This window comes from Geotrypetes seraphini, chromosome 8, assembly GCF_902459505.1.
Source record: "Geotrypetes seraphini chromosome 8, aGeoSer1.1, whole genome shotgun sequence".
NCBI classification, from domain to species: Eukaryota; Metazoa; Chordata; class Amphibia; order Gymnophiona; family Dermophiidae; genus Geotrypetes; species Geotrypetes seraphini.
Window position 1 is genome coordinate 161,387,890 of NC_047091.1, and position 23,456 is coordinate 161,411,345.

At 40.8% G+C, this 23,456-nt stretch overlaps 1 protein-coding gene across 6 annotated transcripts in view; it reads left to right on the forward strand.

Moving 5' to 3' along the window:
• MAPKAPK5 (MAPK activated protein kinase 5) overlaps window positions 1–23,456 on the forward strand; it is a 157,887-nt gene that overhangs the window by 132,510 nt on the left and 1,921 nt on the right. For 4 of the 6 annotated variants that reach the window (XM_033954489.1, XM_033954487.1, XM_033954493.1 and 1 more), the window contains 2 exons: window positions 11,926–12,047; window positions 22,181–22,285. In XM_033954489.1, the coding sequence (XP_033810380.1) occupies window positions 11,926–12,047; window positions 22,181–22,285 (227 nt within the window). The remainder of the gene's footprint in view (window positions 1–11,925; window positions 12,048–22,180; window positions 22,286–23,456) is intronic. The other 2 variants (XM_033954490.1, XM_033954488.1) reach the window with 1 other exon arrangement.

Below are 23,456 nucleotides of genomic sequence, written 5' to 3' on the forward strand. Positions count from 1 at the left end.
TCTCCTCATGTTTCTGAAAATCATAGCAATGGGTATATCTTCTGGCCAGTAAATTGGCTAGAGTTGTTCCTATTGCTCTGTACAGGATATTTCCCTCTGTGTCCTTGTTTAAAGTGTGTGAAGGTCATTTAAGCTTTGCTTCGATTCTGTCCTCTGTAGGGATTTTCTCTTTAGCCCATGTATTTTTGAATTGGATTACTGGTTTTGTCCTTACCATCTCCTCTGGGAAGGCATTCCAGACACCTACCACCCTTTCTGTGAAAAAAGTATTCCTGATTTTACTCTTTAAGTCAGTTTCCTTGCAATTTCCCCATTTCTCTCCTGCCTCCCCCCCCCTTCCCCATGGGATATATATATCCAGGTCTTCATGTCTCTTCTAGTACATCTTTTGAGCACAAACCCTGTACCATTTTTTGTCATTCTCCTCTGAACATCTTCTAGTCTTTTCCATAGCAAGATATAAGTGCCCCCAAAACTGAATTCAGTTTTCCAAGTTGGGCCTCAACCAACAGCTTGTATAGAAGCATTAACACCTCCTCTCTTCTGCTGGCTATACCTCTCTCTATGCCACCTAACATCTTTCTGGCTTTCGCCCTATTTCAATTGATATCTCTTCCCATTATCACATTTAGCTGAGTAGAGGAGTGGCCTAGTAGTTAGAACAGCTCCCTTAGCACCCTAAAGTTGTGAGTAAGATTCCAACTGCAGCTCCAGGTAACTCTGGGCAAATCACTTAACACTTCATTGCCCCAGGTACAAAATAAGTACCTGTATAAAAAAATATATGTATACCACTTTGATTGTGTAAACCACACAGAAAAAGCAGTATATAAGTCTCATTCCCCTTTATCCCCCCTACTCTGGACTCCCTACCTAAAGAAGGATATAACCCTACTGGAGAGGGTGCAAAGGCGAGCTACGAAGCTAGTAAAAGGTATCGAGAATTTGAGCTACAAAGAACGCCTCGGAAAACTGGGATTGTTCACCCTCGAGAAGAGAAGACTGCGAGGAGACATGATAGAGACTTTAAAAATACTAAAAGGATTTGACAAAATAGAGCAAGAAACATCGTTATTCACATTGTCAAATGTGACTCGGACAAGAGGTCATGGACTGAAACTGAGGGGCACCAGGTCCAGGACAAATATTAGGAAGTTCTGTTTCGCACAACGAGTGGTGGACGCTTGGAACGCTCTCCCTGAGGAGGTCGTGATGGAGACCAGCATTCTGGGTTTCAAGAGCAAGTTGGATGCACACCTTCTTGCAAATCACATTGGGGGATACGAGTAAACAAGGTTTCTCAGCAGGGAACACCTGGCTTGGCCTCCGCGGGTGCGGGTCGCCGGACAGGATGGACCTAGAGTCTGATCCGGCGAAGCCATTTCTTATGTTCTTATTGAAACCAGAAAGATTACAATAATGAACAAAAGTCAAATAGAGACTAAAGAAAACAAGTTGCACTAAACAATTACTAACAGATCTATAAGGCCCATTACAAAACCCTTAAACAAAAAGAAACCCTCATCCCCTCACCCCACACAACACTCATATAAGGAAATGTAACAAAATTTCAAATCCCAGATTCAGTCATTGCAAAAGAACTCAAAGAAAAGCTTACCCATTAGACTGCAACCTAACTAAAGGACCCCAGATCAATTGGATTTCTATACCCCGTGCATAATTCTGCACTTATCATTAAATTTTAACTGCCAAATAGAGTATTTTTGTAGCTCACTTAGGATGTCTGCTCCCTCTGGGGTATCTGCTCTATTAAAAATCTTTTATGTCATCCCGAAGAAAGGCAAATGTTTCCTTCAAACGACTATTTTGCTTACAAAGATAGTGTATTGAAGTGGCCCTGAGGCACTCCACTGCTCACGTTTCTCTTCTCCAAGTGAATAGAATTGGCCCTGAGGCACTCCACTGCTCACGTTTCTCTTCTCCAAGTGAATAGAATTGGCCCTGATGCACTCCACTGCTCACGTTTCTCTTCTCCAAGTGAATAGAATTGGCCCTGAGGCACTCCTCTGCTCACTTTTCTCTTCTACAAGTGAATAGAATTGGCCCTGAGGGACTCCACTGCTCACCTTTCTCTTCTCCAAGTTAATTTTATTTACTACAATCCTTTTATCAGTCAGTCAACCAGATTCTAATCTAGTTCACCAGCTTGGGTCCTAATTTCAGCCTGCTTAATTTATTTATGAGCCTACTATGGGGAACTATAGCAAAGGCTTTGCTGAATTCTAAGTACACTTCATCCAATGGATGGCCTCGATCTAGTTCACTAATCATTCTGTCAAAGAAAGCAATCATTCATTTGGCAGCATCTTTCTTTGGAAAATCTGTTACTTTTGATCTTGCAATCTATAGTTTCTTTTTTTCCCAAAGTCTTTATTAATTTTTCATCTTACATCAAGTGCACAATATTACATCATTAAAATTTATACATATCACCTGAATTTCTTTCTATTATTATCTTAAATACATAAATTTATTCCCTCCCCACCCACCCTTCCCACAAAAATTTTAATCATAAATTTTGTATAAATATTACATTCTTATCTAATGATGAAACCTTAAATAGAACTTAATACCACCCCCTCCCCCATATTATAAATGTACTTTCAATGGAAAATGGTGTCTAATCATTGAAATAAGTTGTCAATGGCCCCCAGATCTTTTTAAAATTATTATAATTTCCTTTTTGTATGGCAATTGTTCTTTCCATTTTGTAAATATGGCACAATGAATTTCACCAGAAAGTATAGTTAAGTCTGCTATAATTCCTCCAATTCCTGGTGATATGTTGTATGGCGACTCCTTTTTCGTATGGTGACTCCTGTTATAATCAATAAAAGTTTATTATTTGATGAAATTTGACTTTTTGTTCTCATTGACGTACCAAACAGAATTGCATCATATGATAATGCGACTTGGTTTTCTAGTAAACAATTAATTTGAGACCAAATTGATTTCCAAAAGGCCATGATACAGGGACAGTAGAATATTAAATGCTCCAGAGTCCCTGCTTCCAGATTACAATGCCAGCATCTATCAGACTTAGAGCTATCTAACTTTTGTAATCGAACTGGGGTCCAAAATGCTCTATATCTAACTTTTGTAATCGAACTGGGGTCCAAAATGCTCTATGTAACAAAAAGAACCAAGTTTGTCTCATAGATGCAGACACTGTACATCTCAATCTCCAAGACCAAATTCATGGCCATTGAGACACAGAAATTTGATGCTTAATCTCAATGCTCCAAATGTCTCCAAGACCAGTCTTTGGTTTTTTATTCATATATCCAGATATCAATTTATACCACTGGGTGGCATGGTGACCCAAGAAGTTCGCCTGAAAGCATAAGAACTCCAAACTATACTGATTATTGAGATTTTTCCATTCAGGGAACCCCTTCTGAATAGCCTGCTTCAGTTGCAACCATTTAAAACTTTGTGATTTATTAAGACCAAATTTATGTTGCAACTGTGAAAAATCAAGCAGGTTACCATTTGAAATAACATCATCTAAAATCCTTATACCAGCAATAATCCAATGCTTCCATACGACTTTAAATCCGCCAATTTGAATCTTGGAGTTTACCCATAAAGATTGATTTGTTGATTTGTGTATTGGGTTAGATGTTAAATTACTGACATAACGCAATGTTTTCCATGTATCCATTAATATTCTATTCTCTTTATATTTCCTAGGCATCTTGATACTGAGAACATGAGATAAATGTAAAGGAAACATGAGTCGCCATTCCAAATACAACCAATCTGGGGTATTTTCCATGAGCTCTGGGAGGACCCAATACATATCCTGGTGTAAAATATAGGCTTGATGATACCTATAAAAGTTGGGAAAATTTACCCCACCCTCCGCAATTAGTTTTTGTAAAGATACTAAAGCAATTCTAGACATTTTACCTAGCCAAACAAATTTTGTAAGAATACCATTTAATTTTTTATAAAAGGACCCATGAAAGAAAACTGGTATCATACTCATTTGATAACAAACCACAGGCAATATCATCATTTTAATAGTTTGGATTCTCCCCCACCAAGAAAGATGTAAAGGATTCCATTGCTCATACATTTCTGTTACTTTTTTTAATAAAAAATTTTCATTCTCTTTCATTGTGTCTTCAACTGTATTTTTTATCGTAATACCTAAATATTTTAATCCATCTTCCTTCCACACAAATGAAAATGAATCAAACAAAACCTTAGTACAATGTACATTAAATGGAAGAATTTCTGATTTGCTCCCATTTATCTTATATCCTGAAAATTTTCCAAATTTCTCTATCAATTCTAGCAAGCATGGAATGGTAGTTTCCGGATTTCTCAAATAAAGCAGTATATCATCTGCATATGCAGAGACTTTATATTCCCAATCTGTACGAGGAATATCCTGTATCCCCTTTGCTTGTTGAATGGTTAATAAGGGTTCTAATACAATATCAAAAAGCAAAGGAGATAATGGACAACCTTGTCTAACCACCCTCTACAAGTTAAACCTCTCTGATAAATTATTATTACTATACAATCTTGCTGCAGGAGAGATATACAATGTCTGAATCATTTGTATAAATCCCGAACCTATTCCAAACCATTCTAATGCTTGATACATAAAAATCCATTCAACCCGATCAAAGGCTTTCTCTGCATCCAAAGACACAGAAAAAGCTGGATCATTCATGGCTTTGGTTAAATTTAACATATGAAAAGCCAATCTGGTATTATTTGAAGAATGTCTCTTAGCAACAAATCCCGTTTAGTGCATATCAATAATATAAGGGATAGCCTTAGCTAAACGTAAAGCCAATGTCTTAGCTAAAAGTTTTCCATCTACATTAATTAACGAGATAGGCCTGTAGTTTGAAACCAAAGTGGGATCTTTATTTGGCTCTGGCAAAACTATTGTTAATGATTCTGCCATAGTACCCGTGATGCAACATTTAGTTAGTTGAGACTGATATAAATTTAATAAATGACATAATAGGGTAATTTGAAATGATTTATAAAATTCTACCGTGAAACCATCACCACTTGGAACGGATCCAACTCTAAGAGACTTTAACGCTGTTTCTAACTCTTTTAATGATATAGGCTGTTCTAAACTTTTTTTTTATATGCTCAGGAATTTTTGGCCCATCAATCAAATTCAAAAATTCTAAACCATCTTTTACTCTATCTTCATAAGGCTCAGAAGAATATAGGTCTTTGTAAAAATTAAGGAATTGACTTAAAATACTTCCAATTTGAGTATGTGTATCTCCTTTCTCATCCTTTATTGCTATAAGTTTTGTTCTTCTTTTCTTCGCTTTAAGATAATTTGCCAATAATCTTCCCGCCTTATTTGAGCTTCCATAATACAGAGTTTGTTGGGAAAACAAATCTTTCCTTATAAATTTTGAAGATATCTCATTATATTTTCCTTTTGCTTTTAATAAAGCCTGTAGGGTACTTTGCTCCCATTTATCAACTAATTTAGTTTCCAAATGTTTAATTTCTTTCTCCAAATCAGAAAATTGTTTTTTAAGTTTTTTTCTAATATATGCCAAATACGAAATAATATTTCCTCTCATGGTAGCCTTAAATGCATCCCATATTGTTTCTATGGTAATTTCTTCTGAAGTATTAATTTGAAAAAATTCAATCATTTTTAATTTAAATTCTTCAAGGAAATTTAAATCCGCAATCAATGTATTATCGAATCTCCATACAGACCTGTTATAATCTTGCTCATCTAATTTAAATTCGATCCATACACCACCATGATCAGACAAAATGATAGGATCTATGGAGGCTTTTGTCACTTGTACTATTAGATTTGAGACAAAAATATAATCTATTCTTAAAAAGGACTTGTGAACTTGCGAGCAAAAAGAAAATTCCCGTTCATTAAAATGAAGTATCTCCCATTTCAAATTTCAAATTTATTAGGATTTTATATACCGCCTATCAAGGTTATCTAAGCGGTTTTTACAATCAGGTACTCAAGCATTTTTCCCTTTCAAATCACAAGATTGTACCAAATTATCTAACCCTAAGGATTTCATAATTTTACTTGGTTTTTTATCCATTAATGGATCCATCACAGCATTGAAATCTCCAGCCACCACTAAATTAGTAGCAGCCAGTGGGAGTAATAATTGTTGTAACTTCTTAAAAAATTCACTTTGATTCGTATTTGGGGCATACACATTAAACAATTCCAGGGTATTATTCCCATGCTCATTTTCACATGTACCCACCTACCCAAGAGATTAGAATCAATTAATTGAAAATTAGCTGAACATTTTTTTATTTATTAGTATAGCAACCCCAGCTTTTTTCCCAATTGCAGGGGTGAAAAAACACTGTTTTACCCAACCCCCTTCCAACTTTTTTGACTGTAGCATTGAAAGGTGCGTCTCCTGTATATAATATATATCAGCATTTTGTTGTTTCAAGAAGGCAAGCATTTTTTTCCTTTTTATTTGATGGTTAAGGCCATTAACATTTAATGAGTAAAGTTTAATCTCCATTATAAATTCTTATTTCCATATACGTAATCCAATATAAATATTTAGATATTTTAAAATTAATATGAATAGACACCATTACCCAGATTTTGAAAGTTGAATTTTTCCTTCCCAAACCCTCCCTTCCCTACCCTTACCCCACCCCCCAACCCAAATGATTTTAAAAAGTGAAAACTTGGTAGCACGCATATTAGACCAGGCAACAAATGATCCCTGACAGACTATCATTAATTCCTATTATAATTTAATACTTTTTTCCCCTTACTGAAAATATATATAAATAAGTAAATATATATTAAATTTTATCACTTTAATCAGAGCCTTCTGAATTTCAATACAATTTATAAATCTATTATATCTTACTAACACTTCCAAATCTAATGGAGAATATTTGTATTCAACTAAACTTTAAAATATATTAAAATCAACATTATATATTGAGTTATAAACTTTACATAACACTTTCTACATATAATTTTTAACTTCACATCAATCCATCTGAAGCACACTCATCCTAATAAGTGGTATTTTCTTTTTTTTTTAATTCTTTATTCATTTTTACATATTACAACAAGTGTATAAGAAAAATCATTCGAGCTTATAAATATACACGTGATTAACTTTCATATATCATTAAAAATATAACTTTTCAGCCAGTACCTATATTCTATAATATTTTGAATATTATGAACTATTCCTAGTATCTAAACAATTGATATCAAGTTAGAAAACCCTCCCAACCCTTCCCTCCCCTTACAAAAGTTCCATTCTCAATACATCAAAAACAGTTAAATAATCTTATACATTATAGGATTTAATATTTATTACCCACCCACAAAGACTTTCCTTTACATTATGCATATCAGCAGAAAAACTAACATTAACAGAGAACCATTACTATGTGCATAGAACTGCAACACCACGTTCATAGAAGCTGTAAGGATCTTCTTTGGTAGCGACGTCAAAATCTATAATAAAGATCAGATCTATACGATTGAAGATCAGATACACAGGAAGTGTAATAACATCAGCTTTCCTTTCAGCACTGGCCTGTCTGAAACAACGAAGCTGATTTAACGGAATCCCAGTTGAAATAGCATCCAAAAGGGACAAATTATTATTATTGTAGGTAGTACCTTGAAGCTTTAGATATGTTACTCTAAATCTATAGGCATCCAGGACTACATTCTGAGCTGTTGTGACTCTTGACTTCCAGAACACTGTCCAAACCTGACCATTGCCAAATATTATGCTTGAATCGCGAGAGGAGGAGCAATTTAAGAATATTAGGTCTACCGGAAAGGGTGGAGAAAGATAATCTTTATTCATTTTTACAACTTACAACAAGTGAATCAAGAAATAACTTTTGATCTTAAAAACATCACTTGATTTTCTATTACATCCATCGTAAATTAATGAAATTTATCTCCTCCTCTCCCCTCCCTATCATTCCATATACATTCACTTATATAAATTTTTTTTAAAAAAATTATTCATCCAAATCTTTAAGAAAGAATCAGAAACCCCCCAACCCTACCCCCTCATTATCAATTATATTATTACGAGAAAAATGTTATTTATTCATTACAATATTCTGCCAATAGCCCCCAAACATCTTGAAATTTACTAAAATTCTGTGTGGCTAGTGCTCTTTCCATCTTATAAATATGGCATAAAGAATTCCACCAAAAATTGTGGTTTAATCTACTTCAATTCTTCCAATTAAATGTAATATGTTGAATGGCGACTCCAGTCATAATTAGCAAAAACCTGTTATTTTTTGAGGATATGTGACTCTTTGCCCTCATTGGCATGCCAGATAAAATAGTATCATATGATAGGGCTACCGGATTCTCTAATAAATAATTTATTTGGCCCCTTATTGATTTCCAGAAAGCCAAAATAAATGGACAATAAAATAATAAATGATCTAAAGTAGAGAGTTGCGCGGGGACAGAAATCCCACCCGTCCCCACCCGTCCCCGCCAAAGTCCCACCCGTCCCCACCCGTCCCGTGAGGAATCCCTCCGTCCCCACCCGTCCCCGCGAGGAATCCCTCCGTCCCCACCCGTCCCCGCGAGGAATCCCCTCCGTCCCCACCCGTCCCCGCGAGGAATCCCCTCCGTCCCCGCCCGTCCCCGCGAGGAATCCCCCTACATCCCCACCTGTCCCTATAAACTACAGAAATAGTTATTTCATTTAATTATGCTACTGAATTAAAGGCTCTGGTAGAAACCCATTTAAAAATAAGCAAAAAGACTTTATTAATTTGGAAATATTAATTGGGAAGAATACATACTTTGTAAACGGGTTTCTACCAGAGCCTCTAATGTTTATAAATTTTTATCAACACAACTAATATACTACTTTATCCTTAAGCAAAAAAAAAAAAAAAAAAAAAAATTTTTCCTACCTTTATTGCCTGGTTTCTGCTTTCCTCATGTTCTCATTCAGTTCCTTCCATCCACTGTCTCTCTTCCTTCTGCGTCTTCCATTTGCTCTGTTACTGTGCCTCTCCCTTTCTCCCCCCTCCCAAATTGGTCTGGCACCCATCTTTTTCCCTCCGCTCCCCCCATAGTCTGGCACCTCTGTCTTCTTCCCTGCCAGCGTCTTCTTCCCATTCCCTCTTCCCCATTTCCTTTCAGTGTCCTTCTCCCCCACCATCTTTCCCATGTCCTGTCAGGCAGCATCCTTCTCCCCTCTCTGCCTTCCCCATGTCCTTTCAGCGGCCTTCTCCCCCCTCTGTCTTCCCCATGTCCTTTCAGTGGCATTCTCCACCCCTTTGTCTTCCCCAGTGCTTTCAGGGTCCTTCCCCCCCCCCCTTCCTCCCGTTTACCCCATGTCCTTTCAGCGTTCTTTTCCACCCCTTTGTCTTCCCCAGTACTTTCAGCGGCCTTCTCCCCCCTTAAGCGTCTTTTCTTTTCCACTCCACCTTTCCTCCCTCCCTGCCTCCACCTTTGTGGCGCTTTTGCACCCGACCGACAACAGAACAGGCCCGGTCGGACAAATCTCCCTGTCCTGTAGCCGCGATCTAAATTACCTTCTTACAGCAGCTGGAGTAGTGAAGCTGCTGTAAGAGGTAATTTAGATTCGCGGCTACAGGGCAGGGAGGTTTGTCGGCCGGGCCTGTTGTCGGTCGATCGGGGGACCTGACCGGCTGTGCACATTCTTCGGAGCGGACCGCCCCCTCCCCCCTCTTTCGTTCGCCATTGCCTTCTTCCTACCTGCCCTGCCGCAGCCGCACACAGCCGACCGGAAGTCTTCCTGATGTCAGCGCTGACGTCGGAGGAAGGGAGGGCTTTGCTTAAGCCCTCCCTCCGACGTCAGCGCTGACATCGGGAAGATTTCCGTTCGGATGTGTGCTGCGACAGGGCAGGTAAGGAGAAGGAGACTACCCTCGCGGCTCGACCAACCCCGCTGCGATCCAACCCCGCAGGAACCCCGCTACCCTCGGAGGCGTCCCCACGGGATCCCCGCGACCCTAGGGGGCGTCCCCACGGGATCCCCGTGACCCAAAGGGGGAACCCGCGGGATCCCCGCGGGTCCCGCGGGATTCCCGTCATCCCCGTTCCCGTGCAGCTCTCTAATCTAAAGTCCCTGCTTCGAGATTACAGTGCCAACATCTATTAGACTTTGAGCTATCTAATTTTTGTAAACGAACAGTTTCTATAGTTTCTGAAAAGTTCATAATCCTTTGCTTAAGTAGGGCCTCTGTTACTTTTCCATTCTCTGAAGTAAGGCTTTTTGGCCTGTAGTTTCCCACTTCTGCTATGTTGCCATTTTTGTGAAGAAGAACCGCATCATCTCTTCTCTAGTTCCATGTAACCTATTCCAGATCTTTGAGGACCCACCAGAACCTCTCTGAGCTCCTTCAGTACATCTCATCTGACCATGGCTTTATCCAATTTTTCAAGTCGTTCATAAACATTTTATCCTGTAAATAGTGCAATTGGGTACTCCATACCCATGTATACCTTTAAGAATATAGGAGTTGCCATAGTGGGACAGACTGAAGGTTCATCAAGCTCAGTTCCCTGTTTCTAACTGTGGCCAACCCAGGTCACAAGTACCTGGACAAGCACTGCTAACAAGGTTTTTCAATAAATAGTCAACTTTTCAAACAATTTCTTGTCTGAACTGCCCTGAGAATCTAAAACCCAATCCCTCAGCTATGGGATTTGCCATTTGAGTGATGGTTTTCATCCTGTTTGTTGACAGAGAAAATATAGGTATTTAGTTGTAATGGGGATTCTCTATAGACAGTTGGATGAATCATCTCACTGCCTTAGGTAGTTGACTCCCAAGGTCTGAGAAAGCTAATCAATGATTTGCCATTAGATAATGTCACCCCACTTACATATGATTGACATCTTGCTATCTCTGGAGTCATCCCCTCCCCATTCTCCACCCTCATTTGAAATCATACTTTACTGGAGTAAATTTGAATGCATGTGCATAGGTTTGTTACCTTTTGATTGGACTAATTATAGAACAGAATATAGTAGCAAATGAGGAACGTGAGGCCCATGTAATAGGCCTAGTATAATTCCCATTGTAATTTCATAGAACCCTTTACAATGAAATACAGTATTTGCACTTGTTTGCTGGCCTTCTTTATATATGTAATAGACTGAGAGACTTATAGAGCTGTTAAGATAAACCACATTAAGAGAAACTTTCCAAATTTTGTGTGAGCGTGTGTAAATTTTCAAACGGCTTTATTACACTTCATCTCCCCATAGAAATGCCATAGTTTTTAGTTTGATTTTTTTCACGCTTTATACAAAGCAGGTTCCAAAACGTGTATACATAATATTATCACATACAATTAAAAAATCTAACATATATATTTGACTATAAGTTGATCTCATGTATAAACAGAGGACAGTTTTGGTACCCTAAAAACCCAAAATTGGTGTGACCCATGTATGTTGAGGCAAACGCAGCCAAATTTGACTCCCCCCATCCCCCTCCAGTCAACATGTCTTTGTCCCTGTCTCATTCACACCCCTCTCTAGCTGGCATGTCCATCTCTATGCTTTACTCATGTCCCACCATACAGATCATGCCCTTTCTGCTGCCCCACCACCACAGATCCAGCATGCTTTCTCTGCATCTCCTTCCCCCAACACACATGGTAGATATTTATCCCTCATTGATAAGTCTGTGACTGAAAAGTTTGGCAAGTTCAGGATAATGTTACTTGTGGCACTCTTGACAATATGACTGCTTTTAGGAGAACTTCATATTTATTTATATATATATATATAAAATGTAGATTTTCTGATCAAGTTTGGGTATTTCCTGAAATTAACATAAACTGATTTTTTGTTGTGAAATTAACATAAACTGATTTTTTGTTGTTTTCATCTTTACCTGATAATGATAGCACAAAACCCAAGGACAGCGTTTATATTCATGACCCTGAGAATGGGACAGATGATGCAAATGTTGCACTGGAAAAGCTTCGAGATGTTATCGCACAGTGTATTCTACCACAGGCTGGTAAAGGTCACAACTTTTACATAAATTAAGTTTGTGTCTGTCTGTCTGTGCCTATAACATAGGGAAACTGTTGTTGTTGTTTTTTTAATTGTCCATGTTTAACATTTTGTAAAAGCATGAAATATGAAGTTAGTTCAAATTATTTTTGAACTTTAACCTATTAGGGCTTAAGAATAAGAAAATGTGTGCATTTAGCTTTTGGTTACAGTTTCCTGTAACACCTCTTGCATTTATTCCATTTGTGTACAAATCCCTAAATTCTTTAGCATTCCTCCAGACCAGCACAGAATGGAAGGGTTTATGCTCCTCTGCTAGCAGGTGGAGACTGAGAACACATTGACTTTTGGCAGTAGTACAAGTGAGCTGTGCAGTCCCATCTACAATCAGTCTGTTCTCATTTTCCAGCAGGTGGAGGTGGTAAGCCTGTGCAGTCTTTTCTCTGATTAGTTGGTTCCTGTTGGATCTGGTTAGTGGCCTTTTTTGGACCCTGTTCTCTTCTCCGGATAGAGCTTGGGGGACTCTTTCAGAGGTCTGTCCAACCTCAGGGGTGCCACACTCGACTGGTCAAGTCCCTTCCCCTACCTCCACAATTTTTTTGTGCTTAGAGGTGCCTCCGTTGTAAGCCTTTCCACAGTGGGGTCTGTTCATATGTTAGGTAAAATTGTACTTTGAAGAAGAAAAAAACCAACCATCCTGAGGCAGTGCCGGTTTGAAAGGAAGCTTTAATTAAATTTTATTGTTAACTAGCAGTTTATACTTTCCCTTTTAGCGGTTCGCAATGAGCACTTTAAAGAAGCAGAAAAAGTGTTCATTGTGTTTCTGACACGTGGTGGATGTAGCTGGTGTATGCACGAAGTGCTCAGGCCGCTGCAAGGGGGAATCCTTGTCAGCTTCAGATGCTGGTGAGCAGGGTTCCCCTTCGCATGAGCACCGCTCATCGGCTGTAGGCAGTGGGGAAGCTCGGGCTTCTCCTACCACCCACACAGGGATTTCCCCAGCTGCCGACAGTCAGGGAAATGAGGTTTCCCTTATTGCCGATAGTGTTGGGGATTCCCTTACCACTACAGCAGCTACTGCCTGCAGTTCTGCTTTAGCAGCTGAGTCTATTCAGGCCTCTTTGTCACTACAGGATTGGGGGAGATTTTTTTGGTGGGAAGCTCTGACATTTTCCCTGTGGCCTTGGGTGACCTCCCTCCTGTTTAGAGAGACTAGAACAGGTCTTCAGTAATGCAGTGAGTTCTTCTTTGCTGCCTGGAGGGTTTTGCCCCTAATTTTGTTTTAGCCATGTACAAGGCTTACTTGTAGGTGGCTGAGGGTCCTGCTTCTTCCCCGGGGGGTCTCTGGTATAGACCCCCCCCTGCAAAATAAAAAAAAAACCAATGTCCCTCCTTGAGGGCCGCAATCCAGTCGGGTTTTCAGGATCTCCCCAATGAATATGCATTGAAAGCAGTGCATGCACATAGATCTCATGCATATTCATTGGGGAAATCATGAAAACCCGACTGGATTGCGGCCCTCAAGGAGGGACTTTGAGACCCCTGGTCTATACCGTCGACATCTGGTCCTGTTCAGCCCCCCCCCCTCCCCCCTGGTCCAAGCAGCCATGGTTTTCATGGGATGAGGATTTTTTCTTTGCAGACACGGTTTAGCCTGATAAGGACTTGGACCTTTTGGTTGATCCACAAGATCCTCTTGGGGAGGAGAGTGGATGATGCAGACGGTTGTTATTCGGAGACACCAGTTGGCTTTAGTCATGCACATTTTTCACCGGGAGAGATGCAGGAACTTATTCAGGTTTCTTCAGTTTTGCACTTTGAGGAGGAAGTTTAAAGACCCCCCTCATGTTGTGGATTCTCTACTTCAGTGGATCCGGTCGGCCTCCCGTTCCTTTCCTATGCATCAGGATATTCGGGATGTGGTGCATGCACAGTGGAATACTCCGGACGCACCTTTCCACTTGGTGCAGTCAATGACCAGGCTGTATCCCATTCCTGATGGGGATAGGGATACCTTTAAGTCTCCTGTAGTTGACGTGGTGGTCTTGCTATCGCATGTAGACATACATTGCTAGTTGAAGACAGTTTGGCCTTGAGAGACTCCCAGGACCGTAAGATGGAGTCTCTCCTTAAGCAGAGTTTTGACGTGGCTGCTTTGGCTGTCCAGGTGGCGGTCTCGTTGCCCAGGCTTGTTTCTGGTGGTCTGAATGTGTCCTTTACCAGGAGTCTGCTGACTAGTCCTTGGTGGATCAAGAGATGTCTAAAATTGAGCTTGGCACGTCTTATCTTTCCGATGCCATGTATGATTTATTATGTACTTCTGCCAAATCCATGGCCCTCACAGTGGTCACTTGTCAAACACTGTGGCTTTGGGGTTGGTTGGCAGATGTGGCCTCTGAGTCTAAGCTCAGTAAATTTTCTTTTTGATGCTCCTTCCTTTTTGGAAAGGAGTTGGATAAGCTTGTTCAGGCCTTGAGTGACTCTAAGGTGCCACAGCTTCCGGAGGACCATCCTCACCAGGTGTCGTGGGGTGATGTCACCCATGGGCATTTGCATGATTTTTATTGGTACTATCCTGGCCAAGGTGTGGCCTCTTTTCCTTCCAGAGGACGTTTCTTTCAACACATGCAGTTTTTTTGGGGAGCCCACCGGGGGGGGACGGTTCGTGACTCCACCAGAGGCTCCTCCTCCACCTGTCTGGCTCAGTGACTCATTGCAGGTCCTTCTCCCGGTTCCAGTGGGAGCACGGCTGTGGGAGTTTTATCGGATGTGGGCCGAGATCACAACGGATCAGTGGGTCCTAGAGGTGATTCAGGATGGCTATGCTCTCGAGTTTTCCCAGCCCTTAACAGATAGTTTCTTCTCTTCTCCTTGTCAGGCAACTTGGAAGAAGTAAGCATTTTATCAGATGCTGCAATGGTTGCTAGACCTGTGAGTGGTGGTCCCAGTGTTCCCTCAGGAAATTCACACTGCAGGTATTCCATTTACTTCGTGGTGCCCAAGAAAGAGGTGTCTTTTCGGCCCATCTTGGATCTGAAAGGTGTCAACTGTACTTCAGGCTCTGTCTTTTTGCATGAAGATCCTGAAATCTGTAATTCTTGCTGTTCAGCCTGGGGAATTTCTGACTTCTCTCGATCTGACAGAGGCCTACTTGCATGTTCTGATTCGGGCCTCCCATCAACGATTCCTTTGCTTTGCGATTTTGGGATAGCACTATCAGTTTTGTGTGCTTCCTTTTAGTCTGGCCATGAGTCCACAGATTTTTACCAAGATTATGATAGTGGTGGTGGCGGCATTGCACAAGGAGGGCATTCTGGTTCAGCCCTATCTGGACTACTGGTTGATTCGAGCGAAGTCTTTTCAGGAGAGATCGGATTGTGGAGTTTCTACTATCACTGGGCTGGATGGTCTAACTTTCTAAGTGCTTGGTTGACTCTGTCTCAGCGCTTGGAGTATCTCAGGGAGAGTCTTCCCGAGGCCTGGGTGTTGAAATTGCAATCGCAGATTCGCTCCCTGATGGATTGTTGTTGCCCTCGGGCGCAGAATTTTCTGCAGTTCTTGGGGGTCAATGGCAGCTTCCCTAGAAATGGTCATGTTTGTTTGGGCTCACATGCACTCCTTCAGTAGTCTCCGCAGTTTCAATATCTGGATTCTCCAGTCCCTCTTCAGGGGTTAGTTCGTCGCAGCCTGAGCTGGTGGCTACAGTCTTTCAGTCTGGTTCAAGGGGGTAAGTCTGGATCAGCTCCAATGGACAGTGCTTCTTACAGACATCAGTCTCTTCTGTTGGGGAGCTCAATGTCTCAGTCGCTTGGCTCAGAGCAGCTGGTAACCAGAGGAAGCGTCCTGGTTAATTAATATTCTGGAAACCAAAGCCATTTGGTTGGCGTTACTAGCTTTCCAGGCATTGCTGAAGGGCAAGTTGGTTCAGGTTCTATCAGGCAATGCCATAGTGGTGGCTTACATCAGTCATCAGGGGGGAATAAAGAGTCATCTGATAGTGCAGAAGACAACTCTTCTCATGGAATGGGCAGAGACTCATCTTCTGAACATCTCAGCTTCCCACATAGCGGGAGTGGACAATGTCCAGGCAAACTTCTTTAGTTGTCATGTACTGGATCCCAGCGAGTGGTGTCTCGGGCTACAAGCCTTCGAGTTGATTGTTCAGCCCTGGGCCCTCATGGCCATTAGTGTCAACGCCAAAGCGCCAAGGTTCTTCAGTGGGCTCTGGGATTGCCAGGTCGAGGGACTGGATGCTCTGGTGCAGTCTTGGCCGACAGAAGGCCTGCTGTATGTCTTTCCTCCATGGCTACTGGTGGGCAGAGTTCTTCGCATTGCTTGTCATACAGGCCACGTGATCCTGGTGGCTCCAGACTGGCCCAGGCGCCCATGGTAAGCAGATCTGGTTCAGCTTCTCATGGCAGATCCTCTTCCACTGCCCCTCTCGTCCAACCTTCTGTCTCAGGGTCCCATTCCCATGTTCGATCTGTGTCCCTTTTGTCTTATGGCTTGACTCTTGAAAGGGAGTGCCTAAGTAAGAAAGAATATTCGGATAAGATGATCTCCATCAGGTTCCTGAAGACTTTCCACCTCTTGTACTTATGTGCACATCTTGTATCTTTTTGAGGAGTGGTGTTCCACTCATGGCGTGGTCCTCCTCACATCTTTTTGCAAGATGGCCTGGTCCTCCCTTAGGGTGCAGATTGCGGTTTTGTCTTCTTTTCGCAGTATGTTGCATGTTCAGAGTTTGACATCTTCTCCGGGTGTGATTAGATTCTTGAGAGCAGTGAAATTGCTCTGGCCACCAGTTCGTCTTTCAGTTCCAGCCTAAGATCTCAATCTGTTTTTTTCCATGCTTGCTTGTCTTCCTTTCGAACCTCTCGGCTCCTGCACGTTGAAAGACCTTACTCTTAAGGTGGTGTTCTGGTGGCCATTACTTCCACGAGACGCATTTCAGAACTGCAGGCCTTTTCGTGTAGGCTTGCCTTCTTGGAGTTTTCTAGGAATGGGTCGTATTGCAGCCGGTTCCCTCGTTTCTGCCAAAGATGGTTTCGCCTTTTCATCTCAAACAGTCCGTTGTCCTTCTGGTGTTGGAACAGAGACAGTTGCACAAATTGGATGTACGTACAGTCCTTCGCACTTATATTCAGCGGACCCAGGAGTTCCGTTAGTTGGATCATCTTTTAAGGGTCCTTTTAAGGGGGACGGTGCTTCCAAAGCTACAGTTGTGCACCGGATCAAGGAGGCTATCGCTTCTCCATACCTTCTTCAAAAGAAGCTTGTTCCGGAGTCACTGAAGTCTCATTCCAATCGAGGTCAGGTGGCCTCTTGGGCTAAGAGTTCTCTTGTGCCTCCGGTGAATATCTGTAAAACGGAGGTTTGGTCTGCTCTCCATTCTTTTGTTTGCCACTACCATGTGGACTTTCAGGTGCGTCGGGACGCAGTGTTCGGTGGGTGTGTTCTTGTGGCAGCCCTTCAGGGGGTCCCACCCATGATGGGTACTGCTTTGGTACATCCAATCCATTCTGTGCTGGTCTGGAGGGACGCTAAAGAAGGAGAAATTAGGTTCTTGCCTGCAAATTTTCTTTCTTTTAGTCTCCTCCAGACTGGCACAGACCCCGCTCTGTCATTTTATTTGGTGTTTTTTCACGAAGAATAATTTTTTTTGTAGTGTGTTGTTGTCTTGGTTTTTTGGGGGGAGTATGTTAAGAGCAGCGGTGTTTGGTTCGCCTGGCTTAGCTGGCGAGCTGTAGGAACACTTTGAAGGTTCTTGTTCTAATCAGTATCCAACAGTATTTCCAGGTCCAATCTGGACAACTACTTTGTCTTCTCCATATGAGAGTGGAGTTGGTGTGTTTATAGTTCAGTTATTTGGTTCTTAGTTATTTCCTGCTTGGCTATTCATCAGACTGATTATGGATGGGACTGCACAGCCCACTTGTATTACTGCCAAAAGTCAATGTGTTCTCAGTCTCCACTTGCTGGCAGAGGAGCGTAAACCCATCTGTTCTGTGCCAGTCTGGAGAGAAAATTAGCAGGTAAGAACCCAATTTCTCCTTCCTGCATCATAGAATGATTTCCTGAATTATTTTAGGGGACATTTTCTGTGGTGTTTTGGGGGATGGGATAAGCAGCAGTTACCTCCTGCAATTTTATACTTTTAGCTCAGTCATAATGAGATTGAAATCGAGCGCCTTAATCCTTCATTTGAAGATAACCAGGAATGTTCCCCTATTTTATTCCCTTTCCTACCCTCATTCTGGCCTGATGATTGCAGTGGCAGTGCTGTGCCAGTAGCCATGTATTTGGGAAAGCATTTAATTAAGAGCTCTGAATCTGGACATTAGATGTCACTTTTTAAATGATGACCTTGACATGCCTCCCTCCTTTCCCCTTCCAGATAGAGGATTTGAAAAAAAAAAATTATTTCTAGACATATGGTGGTTTGCCTTTTCGAAAATAGGCATTTTCTTACTGCCGACTTTGGATTTGGACGTCTAGCACCATACGTCCTTTAAATGTATGTTTTGAAAATGCCTCTCCACTTGTCTGAATTCAAGAAAGTGTGGGACAGGCACATGAGATCTCTTAGGGAGAGGAGGAGAAGGTGGATGCTGCGGATGGACAGACTGGATGGACCATTTGGCCTTTATCTGCCATCATATTTCTATATAGGATGTCCAAGATAAAAAGATTTATACGCCAAAAGAAGAATCTTAAACTGGATTCTACTGGCCAAAGGGAGCTTTTGTACACTTGTTGCAAGAGTTAAAACTGAATAAAGAATTAAAAAAAAAATAATAATGGTGTTACATAATCAAAAGAGATGGCTTTTTTAAAGCAATTGAAGTGCTGTATTTTGGAGCACTTGCAACTGCCAGATAGTGTATTGAGGAAAAGCAGAGAAAAGAGAACTAAAATAATCCAGGCAGTTTAGTACCAGGGTATGGATAGTTTTTAAAACAGCTTTCTCTAGGTAAGGACTAATAGAATGCATCATCAGTAGTACAAAGAAAATCTTCCACGTCAGGGAGGAGATACAGGATTCATTTTTAAAGCACTTAGACACACATGGAGGGCCATTTTTGATGGGACATCTAAGTCCGACTGAGGATGGCCAGAGTTGGATGGCCAAAATGGAAAGGCCATAATTACAAAGATGTCCAGGAAGAACAGGACGTTTCAAAACTTAACTAGCTGCTCCTGCAACATTTTGTGCACATGTGTAGGCATATTGCTTTGAGAGCCTATAGAACAAAATAGTGTTGGAAGAGAAATACAATATCAGTGAGACTGTTTTCTTGTGGCTTAGATTAATTTAATGTTTCAAGTTTATTTAAAAATTTATTATACCGCCTAATCAGGCTTCTACATAATCATGTACATCAATCAATAAAAACAATTAAGTTAATAAAAATAAACATGATTGGGGGACTATTTAACCAGACAGACTTGGAACAAAATTTAAAAAGAGTCATGGAAGGAGAGAACAAGAGGAGGGGGAAAAGTCCAAGGAAAGGAATGTCAGGATTAGTGCTGCCCGATTCACGATTTGAATCGGTTCACCGATTTACTTCGGGTGAATCGATTCGAATCGGTTCAAAACCAAAAAAAAACGGCTTCCTGATTTGCCTGACCCTCCCCCCTCGCCCTCTAAAGCAGGAGCTTCAAGGGGTGGGACAAGCCTTTAAAGGGGGGACAGACCTTCAGGGGAGGGGGGCCCTGGTATAGAAGTACATGGAGGGAGTGAAGGGGGGTTCAAAGAGATGTGAATATGCTGGACTTTGGGGAGGAAGAAATGGGTCTGAAAATAGAGGAGAGGGAGCGAGGGAGAGAGATGATGGACAATGGGATTTAGGGAGGGAAGGAACAGAAAGGGAGAGAAGTTGGACGTAAGGGATGGTGTGGAGGGGGGATAGAAATACTGGATAGGAGGGTAGTTGGGAAAAGAAAGGGAGAGATGGTGGACCCTGGGGTGGTGGGGAAGGAAGGAGAGATGCTGGATGAAAGGGTAGTTAAGAAAAGGTGGATCTGAGGAGGGAGATGAAAAAAAGGAAAGATGCCAGACCTCCTGGGGAGGGAAGAGAAACGGAAGAGGAGGATAGAGATGGAAGATGGATGGTTAGCAAGAAGAAAGATGGAGACCCTGGCAAGCAAATTATTAGAAGACAACCAGAGCCTGAGACCAACAAAATTTGAATAATGACCAGACAACAAAAGGTAGAGAAACTAATTTTATTTTCTGTTTTGTGATTACAATATGTCAGATTTGAAATGTGTATCCTGCCAGAGCTGGTGTTAGACCGCAAACGTGAGCTAGGATTTAACAGAGAGAGGAAAAGTCTTTTTTGTTTGTTTATTTTGTTTACACCACAGCGCCAGTGTGGTTAGGAGAAGCCAAAGGGGGTGAAGAGGCTGTAAAATAAACCCACCAGGATGTTTGAAAAAAACAAACACCCAATTGTGCAGGAAAATCGAATCGAAAAACCAATTCAATAGGCTGAATCGAATCAAATTTTTTTTCCTGAATTGGGCAGCACTAGTCAGGATGTCCTTATGAGGACAGTTGCTATAAAGCAGGGGTGTCAAATGTCGGTCCTCGAGGGCCGCAATCCAGTCAGGATTTCCCCAATAAATATGCATGAGATCTATTTGCATGCACTGCTTTCATTGTATGCTAATAGATCTCATGCATATTCATTGGGAAAATCCGACTGGATTGCGGCCCTCGAGGACTGACATTTGACACCCCTGCTATAAAGGGAATTTGGTAGATAATACATTAACTATATAAAGTAGGGTAAATATAATCAATTACTGATATTCAATTCATTAAAATGCTATTCCAAGAATACCAAAGCATAAAATTAATTAAATGTTTAATTTATTAATTTTTTAAATTCAATTCATATCCTAAAACCTAACAAAATTTATTTCATCTACATTTAAAATCTACAATAACAAGTAATACAAAGTGCAGAGTGCTACTAATGGCAAAATCATAGGCTGGGAAAAGCTACAGGGTACATGATGGAAAGACGTTGCAGATGGCAGACAAGACACAAATGATGTCATTTAATAGTAATTCATTGAAATCCAAAGCAGCTTGTGCAGTTCTTTTAATCATTGAATCCAGTTGCCACTTGTCTAAGAATTGTTAAGTTTTTACATATTGATACCAGTCTCAAGGTTTTAGAGAATGACATTGGGTCAAAGTTTGTCTCTGCACCCGCAGGCTATGTCTCCACCCCATGGGTACCCATCTATGTGTCATTCTCGAAAACAGTTTTTTTTTTAAAAATTTAGTTTTAGGGCTCAGAATTAAAAATTTATCAACTTAAAATGTTTGCTGTTTTTATTAATCATGACTGGAGTCGTTATTCAACATATCACCATCAATTGGAAGGATTGCAGTAAACTTAATTTCACCTTTTGATGGAACTCATTATGTCATATGTTCAAAATGGAAAGATCAATAGCTATACAAAATGGAAATTATAAGACCTTTTCTAAAATATAGGGGCCATTGACATCTTTTTGTGATTATTAAACACCAGTTATTTTATTGAAATATACACCATGGAAGGGTGAAGGGGAAGGGTTCTTATTTTACTGTGTATACTATTAATAATAATGGGAAGGGGGTGGGTTATGGGTTTATATATATATAATTGTTCTTTTTCTTGATAGACTTACAAGTGATGTTTTCAAGAATATGTATGATATTAAATTGTACACTTGTTGAATGATTAAAAATGAATAAAGATTTTTTTTAAAAAAATGTTTGCTGTTGATCTGAAATTGTTTTTTTAACTTGAAAAATGTTCAAGGGAAAATTTAGATAGTTCAGAAGCTAAGTTCTCTAAAATCTAGATGGGTGTTCTCCCAGAAAATTTTCAATGAGCTGGAACTTAGAAGTGGTGTCCTCAGTCAGTTTTCTATCAATGTAAATTTGGCCAACAATTACGCCCTCTTTTACAAAGCCGCGCTAGTGGCTGCGCTGCGCTAACAGCCCCGAAGCCCATAGAGATTTAAAGGGCTTAGAGGCTGTTGCTGTGCGGCTTTGTAAAAGAGGCCGTTGGTAATTAACTCCCATGGTCATGAAAAAATTTCACAGTGTGTTCTTCTGATGTGGTGTTTCAACAGGTGAGAATGAAGACGAGAAGCTGAATGAAGTGATGCTAGAAGCCTGGAAATACAACAAGGACTGTAAATTATTACGAGACACTTTGCAGAGCTTCAGCTGGAATGGTAAGAACCTTGAGTTAGGAAGTACTAGAAGAGAGGCTTTCTTGGGTGGGGGTGGGGGGGGTCTTTTTGTGCCTTGGAAAACTGTTGGTTTGTGTATATTTAGCTTTATGTGGAAGGTGGCTGAACAATTTGGACATTTCCCCTATCCCTTTCCTATACTCATCATTTGGAAATAAATGGGGTAAGTGGGCTTTGTAAGGCATCGTAACCTTTGGTAAGAATCTCTAAGACTTAGGGAGCTGTGAGCAGTTGATCACTAAAGTGATTTTGCTGACTCATTCTTTTCTTAGAAGCCATAAAACCTACTATTTTGGATATGGCTAAAGATCCATCTTCCCTAGCATCAGATGCTCACCAGGGGACAAGCAATAGGCACTTAGAGAAAGTGCCTTAAGAAACATGACTTGTGCAGTTTCCGATGGCCCTGGAGTAAGACTGCATTGAGCCTATAGGTGAAACCCTCTAGTCCCAAAAGAGGATTGAAACTGTAATAGGAAAGGTGTACCTCTCCACTCCAACACAATTTTCTCTCTTCCTTCTGGAAAACAAATTGTGACTGATAGATGTAATCCTAAGGGCATGGTGTGTTTAAAACATTAATATGCAATTGGCTCTCATGCAGTGAAAGTTTCTCAGTCATTCATGACTATGCCAGGCCATCTACCAGTTTGCACAGCCTACTGGCCTTCCACCACACTGGGACGCTGTGCAGACCACACGCCCACTGAAGCTGTACAGATCTGCATGTCAGCAAGGGCACGCTTGCACACACCACTCACCCCCACAAGCGATAGGTTTGTGAATGAGCTTAGTCTGCCATATTCCCTTAAGTATATATTTTCTTTTTTTTAAAATCTTTATTCTTTTTCATTTCTTACATCAAGTGAAAAAATACATATTAACATACAATTATTTCATAACACTTGAATTACATTCAAATACTCTTATAATATAAAGTAAATATCCCCTTTTTTGTCAGTATTCCTACATCCAAATACAGTAAATTGAATTACCCTCCCTAACCCCCTATATATTCTATCCATGTTCTAAGATATCTGATCATTAGAGAAACTAGCCAATGGTCCTCATATTTTTTTAAAATTATGAATATTCCCCTGTTGTAACGCAATTGTTTTTTCCATTTTATATATATGGAAAACTGAATTCCACC